The sequence below is a fragment of the Acomys russatus genome, chromosome 2, assembly GCF_903995435.1.
Source record: "Acomys russatus chromosome 2, mAcoRus1.1, whole genome shotgun sequence".
NCBI classification, from domain to species: Eukaryota; Metazoa; Chordata; class Mammalia; order Rodentia; family Muridae; genus Acomys; species Acomys russatus.
The window spans coordinates 70,599,678-70,608,466 of NC_067138.1; the positions used below are offsets into that span (position 1 = coordinate 70,599,678).

General features: G+C 52.6%; 1 protein-coding gene across 2 annotated transcripts in view; it reads left to right on the forward strand.

Annotated features, from left to right (window-relative positions):
- Window positions 1–7,802, forward strand: part of LOC127204010 (regulator of G-protein signaling 3-like) — a 77,151-nt gene extending 69,349 nt beyond the window's left edge. For both annotated transcript variants that reach the window (XM_051162968.1, XM_051162973.1), the window contains 2 exons: window positions 2,579–2,704; window positions 7,213–7,802. In XM_051162968.1, coding sequence (XP_051018925.1) covers window positions 2,579–2,704; window positions 7,213–7,320 — 234 coding nt within the window. In that variant the 3' untranslated portion in view covers window positions 7,321–7,802. The remainder of the gene's footprint in view (window positions 1–2,578; window positions 2,705–7,212) is intronic.
- Window positions 7,803–8,789: the final 987 nt, after the last annotated feature.

An 8,789-nucleotide genomic window follows, 5' to 3' on the forward strand; every position in this document is an offset into this window, starting at 1 on the left:
CTTCCTAGGAAGTGGCCCTTTAAGGGTGTCAGTGAACTAGAGTGACCACAGCTGCTCCCTTATAAGGCTGATGAAGAACATGATGCTGTGGAGGACAACTGAGAATTAGGAGTGGGGAGGCTGGCTTCCCCCAGAGGCTTTCCTGTGCCTTTCCAGGGACAGAATTGCCATGCTGGCCCAGTAAGCAGTTGTACAAAAAGCTGCTAGCGACCACCACAGCCAGAGAGTCCCCCTGACCTAAGTATGGCTCCTCCTTATGGCATGGCATTCCTGCTGCCTCCAGGCCGTGAGATAGAGCAGTCCTGCCAGCACCGGGATGTAGAAGTCTCACCAGGATGACATCTCCCAGAGCTTGGAGAGGAAATCGCAGCAGGTGCCTCTTCCTAGTTCAGTATCTCTCTCTGATTTGTTGGTTGCAGACTCCGAGAACTCCTTGGCCACTCTAAACCTTGGTTTTCCCCTTCCATAAAGGGGGCGAACAACCCCACCCCAACTAGGCATGGTAGTACATGTCTATAGTCCAGAGGTGGTAGGAGGATCACGTCTTCCTGGGCAGCCTGGACTACACAGTGAGTTCCAGGCTAGCCTGAGCTAAAGGGACATAAGATCCTGTAGAGAGCTTGCCTAGCATGCACGTACATGAACTTGGATTTGATCCCCAGTGCCACAAAAATAAGATAAAATAAGAACAAAGAATCCACACCCTCTCTACTTCTTCATGAAATTTCCCAGATCAAAATGAGATCATAGATAATGGAATATATTATAAAGCCAATAAATTAGGTGGAGGATACTCAGAAGCCCACACAGTGAGGTAAGAGAAAGGCTGGGAGGCTCAGGTGCAGCCATGTTTGTAGAGCAATGTCATTTCCAAGCTGGAAAGAACCCCTGCCCCCTCAGGGAAATGGGGTAAAACAGGAAGCTGAGGGCTCACTGCTCACTGGGCTTCCCCTTGGGGAATCTTGAGGCTCTGTTTGCCCTGCATCAGGCAGGAGTGGAGCGACCTGACTTTTAAGTGCAAGTGTGGGCTTGCCACACCTCATCCTCTCAGCTTTTAGGAAGAAAGCTTCTCAGTATTTTTGCAGCATGAGAGGCCACAGCGTGGGAGGTGTCCCTGCCCTGAGGGGCGGCGTCTCTGAGGGTCAGATGCTGAGGAGTAACAGCCCTACTGTGTGCTGAGGCATATGACAGTCCTTGTTGCTGCATAGCTCTAGTGTGCATGTAAGGTGGCATCTCTGAGGTTTGTATGCTGAGGAGTAACAGCCCTACTGTGTGCTGAGGCATATGACAGTCCTTGTTGCTGCATAGCTCTAGTGTGCATGTAAGGTGGCATCTCTGAGGTTTGGATGCCAAGGAGTAACAGTCCTACTGTGTGCTGGGGCGTATGACAGTCCTTGTTGCTGCATAGCTCTAGTGTGGATACAGGGTGGCATCTCTGAGGTTTGTATGCTGAGGAGTAACAGTCCTACTGTGTGCTGGGGCGTATGACAGTCCTTGTTGCTGTATAGCTCTAGTGTGGATACAGTGCCATTATTTTATAGAAAGCTTCTGACTTTCTAGGGGTTGGCAGCTAGGACGTGGCAAAGCTGGCATTCAAATCAGGTCTGCAATGTGGAGAGACTGGGTCAATGCACGCTCTTTCTCCTCAGCTCATGCTTCTTAGCACTTTAGCTGATACCATTACCGGCAGGATGAAGAAGAACTTGTCGTCTTCTGATCCCAGTACCTGCTAGTGGGAGGGGGACAGTGACAACAAGTCTCTGAAGACCCTGCACTCTTGGATCTATCCCCCCACCCCCGACCCCATGAATGTCCCAACCCCTTCAGGGGCTGACTGTCTGGTGTTGTATCAAAGCTACCCTGGGTCTGTTGTCAGTGTGAAAGTTGTTCTAGGCAGCCAGAGCTCACCAAGGCCAGTACTTAACCTGGCACAGCACTAAGGGCCTTCTAGGCATTTGTCATTAGCAAGATTCAAGCGACAGACTGATATGGTCCAGCAGTTGATGAGAGACCCCTGCCTAGGTGCTGGATAGTGTTAAGGCTGTAGCAGGGCCTGTGACTGGCAGTCCTCCACCTTGGGAAGGGACTCCAGGTCTCTTTCTATGCCCATCCGACCCAGCTAACCTTGGCCTGTGATCTCAAGAGGGTGCCACGAGAAAGGAGCGGGGGTTCTGTGGTCTGGAGGGAGAGTCCTGTATCCACGGGGAGGGGAGCATTGGCTCAAGGGCTTGGTCCTTTAGCGTCCCCACGTGATCCCCAGCTACTGCCTTGTGCTGCCCGCTCCAAGGGTGACCTCACACCCTCTGGCCTGTAGCTCTCCACAGGCTTCCACTGTGTAGAGAGCCCCCACCTCCCTCCCTTATCCAAACCGTGGCCTCACGGCTCCTAAATGGCCCCACTTCCCTGCTCTTCTGAGCGTCACTGGAGATTGGTGTGCTTTTGCTGTTCTTAGCGATGCTCCCTTCCCTGCTGTAGCCTCGCCCTCTGGAGCCTAGGGGATGGGCTGGGGCCCTGGAGCCCCTTGAGTCAGGGAGCAGCCCTGACCACCCATTCCTTTCTCTGTTCTCCCTGACATCAGAAGGCAGAGTGCTTATTCACTTTGGAGGCTCACTCGCAGGAGCAGAAGAAGAGAGTGTGCTGGTGCCTGTCCGAGAACATCGCCAAGCAGCAACAGCTGGCCGCGGCTTCGCCCACAGAGAGGAAGGTAAGGACTCCACTGGAGGCTGCAGCCCCAGCTGCCACCTTTCCCCCTCTGCCTCTCTAGCCTTTCAGCCTTGGATCTGAGCTGGGAGCCATCCTAAATTTAGCCCCTGGACCTGGACAGTGGGCTTGGTGGAAGGTCAGTGTTTGAATGCCTCTCTTCACGGTTTGCTATGGGTCTATGGAATGGGTTTGGCACTGCGTGCCATGGGAGCCGCAGCCAAACTGAGCACAGCCCATCAGTTTTCAGCTTCACTCTTTGGTTTGCTGATGGCAAGGTTTAACTGCCCCCTCTGCTGTTGGATAGGCTGTATCCAGAGGCAACACACTAATGTGAACACTAGCCCATGGTAAACATAATCCAGGGGACGTATGTGGTAGAATGCTATAGTTTGACGCTTGCCAGAGCCAGGGGGGACTGACTTTGGATTGCAGAAGCCTGGGGCTGGCTAGCTGGAACATCAGGGGGATTGGAGATGCCCAGAGAAGGCTGAGCTGGACCAGTGCAGCTGTGTACCAGGGGAGTAGATGAGATAGGTGCCGGACAACAGCCTTCTTCTTTGATACTCAGACGCCCACCACAAGGCACAGTGGTTTGCCTATTGTGAATCACTCGGGTATCTTTTTTTACTGTAAGTGCTGGACATTTGGAAATTGGGGTGGAGGCTACAAAAGCTGCCAAGGTGGTCACTCTACCAGCTCTTGGGGAAGAGGAAATGAGAGGGGCCTGGGGTTTGCCAACCTGTGGGCCTTGTTGCTATTTGGCATGTTTGGGCTACCGAGCCATGTGCCCCTGCCTTGCAGAGGGGGCAGGCAGTAGGCACATGGAAGTGGTGCTGGCAGCTGCCTTCAGTGGTGAACAGCCTCCCTCCAGCAAACCGACAAGGGAAGCAAGGGTCCGAGAACGGCGCCATCCTAGACTTTGAAAGGTGTCCTGCTGGTTGGTGTAACTGCGGGCAAGTCCCCTGTGTTGCCCCATGCTTTGATGGCTCCATCAGTAGTTCCTCCCTTAAGAATTACTGTAAGCATAAAATGAGAGAGCACGTACAGTTCACGGTGTAGCACCAACTGTGTAGTAGGTGTTCATTTAACAAACACTAAATGGAGTACGCTGTTTCCCCAACCCCATCTCAGGTGACACTGCCTGGTCCACATCGTCACAATGACTATAAATTGGCTACCTTACCCCATGGATCTGCCCTGGGGGCAGTCACAGCATAGGCCACTTCCTCTTCAGTGGGACAGCACCTCCCCGCCCCCAGCCCCAGCACCCATGCTGCTGTTTCCTTTCCATGGGCTTCATTCCTCTCCTCTGGGGAGAAGAATGCTTTGTGCTTTGACCCCAGAATTTTCTGGCTCTGGAGAGCATTGGCCACAGCCTCTCAATGCCTGCCTTGGAGACTTTCCAAGGAAGGTTCACCCAGGCATGCAGGAATGCCTTAAGGCAGGCTTAGCTTTAGAGAGGCTCTGGGTTTATTTGACTGAGACCCTGAAAAGGTGCCAGCCCCTGACTCACCCCTAATACATGGACATCCTGAGAAGGCAACAGCCTGGACATCTTGTCACACCAGCTCTGTGAGTGTGCTGTTAGAGGCGTGGCTGTCGGGGGAGCAGGAGGAGGGCCTCGCAGCTACAACAGCTTTGGAAGGGTGTTGTGTGGCCGAGACCTGGGCCCTTCCCAGACTTACACATCTCTACTCTCCAGAGGAGGCAGTTACTGGACCACTTGGCTTTTGTGAGGCAATCCCTCTCCTGGGAGGGGGAAGTGTATCTTGCTACTCACTGCTCAACCCTACCCAGCCACACCTCCTCCATACCCTCTTAAGGAATTTTAACAATGAATTTCATGAGTCACTTATAGAATGCTTCTTGAAAGAAGTTCTGGTAAATCCGACCCCATCCAGCCCTTTATCAGTCCAGGCATGCTTCAGCAGCTTTAATGACTCTCCTCCACCTGTACTCAACCCCAGGGTGACTGCAAACGTCCTTTCTGACCTTTCAGAGGGATGGCCTCCCCCCTGCCTGGCCATGAAGGACATTTTCCGTCATGGGAGGAGCAAGAAAGGCAAGCAGGCCGGGCATGGTGGTGTACGCCTTTAATCCCAGCACTTGGGAGGCAGATGTAGGTGGATCACTGTAAGTTCGATGCCAGCCTGGTCTACAAAGCGAGTTCAGGACAGCCAAGGCTACACAGGGAAACCCTGTCTCAAAATAAATAAATAAACAAACAAATAAATAAAATAAAATAAGTAAAAATAAAAAATAAAGGCAAGCAAGTCAACTTATGTTTCTAGGCAGGAAGGTTCTGCTGGACCAATGCTGGCTGCCATGCCTTTCTGTCTCTGTTCTCTCTGTGAATACTGCCTCCCACGGAACTGAGGACACGGTGCCTAGGCAACCTGCCCCATTCCAGGGGCCTCTCCAGGGAGAAAGGGGGTCATTGAGCAGCAGTTATACTCCCTCCCCAACTGCTTCTTACCCCAGCCCATACTCCTCTCCATCACAATGCTGACCCTTGACAGCAATAGGGGTAGGGGGTCAGGGGAGAAGGTGCCTGTAAGAAACACCAGTCAGGTGTGTGGCGCTACCTGCAGCACAATGTATGGCAACCACTCCTGGCAGTCACCCTCTTGGTCCCTTCTGCTTTGTGATTCTAAGAGCACAGGGACTGGGGCTAGCCACCTTTCTTAGGAAAACACTCTGGAGAGTTCTGCCCAACTTTCTGTGACATATGTGGGAAGGGGAGGAACAGGTCTGTGCTTTGGCAATGTAGGGATTCTAACACTGTGTGTGTGTGTGTGTGTGTGTGTGTGTGTGTGTGTGTGTGTGTCTTTGTGTGCAGGTCAGAGCTCTACGTCAGGCACCCGCTTCAGTTCCTTTTAACCTTACTTTTAGAGATTGGAACTGGAGTTCCGACTGTGCTGGGCTGGCCGGCTGTCGAGCTCCAAGGATCTGCCTGTTCCAGCCTGCCTAGCCCTAGGATTACAGGAGTACAGCGCCATACTTGGCTTTTCACATAGTCAGATCTTCATGCCTGTGCAGCATTGCCGACTGGGCCATCTCTCCAGCCTCCACCTTCATACTTTTGAGACAGGGCTTGCATGTAGCCTAGGCTGGCCTCAAACCCTGTATGTGCCTGAAGATGACCTTGAACTTTCCATCACTCTTGCTTCAACCTCCCAAGTGCTAATGTGACCCCACTATACTCAGGTTATACAGTCCTGGGGATCGAACCCAGGGCCAGGGAAGTACTCTTATCAAATGAGTCCCGTCCTCAGCCCTTGGGAGGCTTTCTTCTGTGGGAATAAATGATCTGCCTCCTGTTCCACCAGCCTCTGTCTCCTGCTGCTCGGTACCTGCGCTTCTTTAGAACTCTTCTCCTCTCTTGCTTCATTACATGTCCCTGGAGGGCATCCTCCTTTCTTCTGCCTTTGAGAACATGGTCCATGCCCTCTGTGCTAAACTCTCAGCTCTACTGTGATGCTTCTCATTAGATCCACTCAGAGCTGGTCCCTGCTGTGGCCAGTGAGGCTTAAAGCTGCCAGCGTCTGGCTCATCTATACGGTTTTGGTTATTTGGTCAAATACACATGATGGATGTGTCCTCTGTGCCTGAGGCTGCTTTAGATTCTCTGGGGTCACAAAGATGACTGGCGCCTCATCTAATTGGAGATAGATAGTGAGGACACTGGAGTGGTGATCCAAGCATTGGAGGCCATGCCTGCAGATTTGAGAGTTGTCCATTGTAGGTGCTGACTATCCATTACCTCCCACTGATCACCCACCTAGGTGCCTCTGGGCTGGGCTCCAGAACCTTCTGAACAGAGTAGGCTCGTTTCAGTCCTCAGGGGCCTGAGGATGAGAAGAGTGCATGGACCAACCAACCCTGGTCTCAGGTGGATCTTGAGCTCTATGGAGGAATTCATCACTGTCTTTCCTTTGCGATTGCAGGCTGGTGATAGAGGCAGAGATGGCAACAGATAGATCAAAATGACTGCATAGGCATGTGGTAGTGGGAGAAGCACTTAGCCTCCCGGAGAGAAGGCTTCTTATCGGCAACATAGACGTGGTGGTAGCGGCTAGTTCCTGCAAGGCTCAGCCTGAGGCTGTTTAGGGTGCTGCAGCATGCAGGAGGGCCCCAGATGATATCACCGTGTGTCAGCGTGACTATGTAGGGCATTTATTGGTAATCCCTGTTTATTACAGTTGCCGCCGCTGCTTGAGCTCTTATAACAACTGTTTCCTGCCTCTTCCCGGTAGCCACCTGCCAGATTCCAGGGCCCTGGCAGGGAAACTGAAACCTCCTGGGTTTTCTCTGGTGGTGTGACTTCCAGCCGTGGACACTGAGGTGTGTGCCACCTTGTCATCTCTTCTGAGACAGCTAGAGATGGGTCTCCGAGATGCCAGGGACTGTTTTGAGTGTCTTAGAAAGAAGCACACAGACAGGTTGTGGACTCAGGCAGTCATGTCAGAGTGGACAGCGAGCTAATTCCAGTTCTGTCTGGTTCCACAGAAACTTCACCCTTACGGCTCTCTCCAGCAGGAGATGGGGCCAGTCACCTCCATCACTGCCACCCAGGATAGAAGCTTTACCTCATCAGGACAGACTCTGATTGGCTGAGCAAGTCCAAGGGCGGGACTATGCTTCTGGCAACTTAACCCTTTTGGGGCTTCCCCCACTACACAGTAACCTCATCTCAACTGGACCCAAAACAAAACAAAACAAAACAAAACAAAAAACCAAACCAGAAGAACAAGATGTTGGGCCTAGGGTCATCTGGAGGGGAGTGGTCCCAAGTGTGTATGTGGACTGGCAACAGGAGGAACAGTGGGTGTGAGAGACCCTGTGGGTTTGTGCAGATTGGTACCAGGAAGTCTGGATGGAGAAGACTCTGAAGTAAGCTCTCTTCAAGCAGAAGGAAGCTAAATGGCACCTGGGCACCTGCTGGGGACAGCAGGAAGGAGGGAGAGGTCCCTCTAATGGAGGACAATGCCTGCGACCCATCCTGCCGGAAGATATCTCACCCTTCCCTCTCCTGTTTCATCGGGACACATTTACTTCACTCAGTGGATACTGGAGGGGGAGGGGGTTATCGCCTTTGTGCTAGCTAGCATCCCTGCTAGAGGATACTATGCTCCCATCAAGATCCCAGTCCTCCCATCCTCATAAGGAAGAGAACACTAAATAAATCAGCACCGATACACAGCCACACACTGGGGGAGTCTGTACAGAAACATCTCAGATGTCTTCAGATAGGGCATTCTGGCTAGTTGCTCTGTGTGAGGCACGATGAGGAAAAGACACAGCTTAAGCTGAGGCCTATGGGCTGGAAAGGAGCTAGCTGACCAAGGACTTCGGAGAGAATGTCCTTGGCCGTGGAACCAGCACAGGAAGCGACGAGAAGGAATCAGCATGGTGTGCCTAGGACTAGAGGGAGGCCAGTGTGGCTGCAGCTTCCTGAGGAGAAAGATAGAGCCATACTGTAGGGGGGGCATGGAAAGGCTTGAGGAAGGGTGTCACAGACCTCCTCGGGTGCATGTCTACAGGATCAGATTGCAGCGAGGAAGGGGCCAAGAGGCTGTGAGAGTGGTCAGGGTCCCCTTTCAGGCCTCCAAGTGAGGGATGGTAGGGACTTGTTCTAGAAGGGGCTGGGATGGTAGGTACTGAAACCCTAGGCTCTCACAAGAATGGTGATTCACTCACCTCCATCTGCCCTCATACTCCCTGGGTCTTCCTGTCTCCGTAGTGTGAGGTTTGAGGCTTCCATCATAAAGTCTCTTCTGGTGAGGCCAGAGCTAGGGCCAGTGCTGAGCTTTGAGGTATATCTGTGGGCCCTGGAACAGTGAAGCTTAGTTTCCCCAAGGTGGGAAAGTTCACAGTTCCCCAGTCCCAGGCTCTATAGAGATCCCCTGTGTTTGCTCCTGCTCCTGCCAAGGGGTCTAGAAGGAATCCTGGGCCTTGCATTCTGCGAACTGCTGTTTTTGCTTTCTGTGGGGCTTCTAAGGGCCAGAGGCCAGGGGCCAGGGCTAGCTATAACTTAGCAACCTTCAGAAAGACTAGGTGAAAGGAAGCCTGCACAGGCCCAGTGA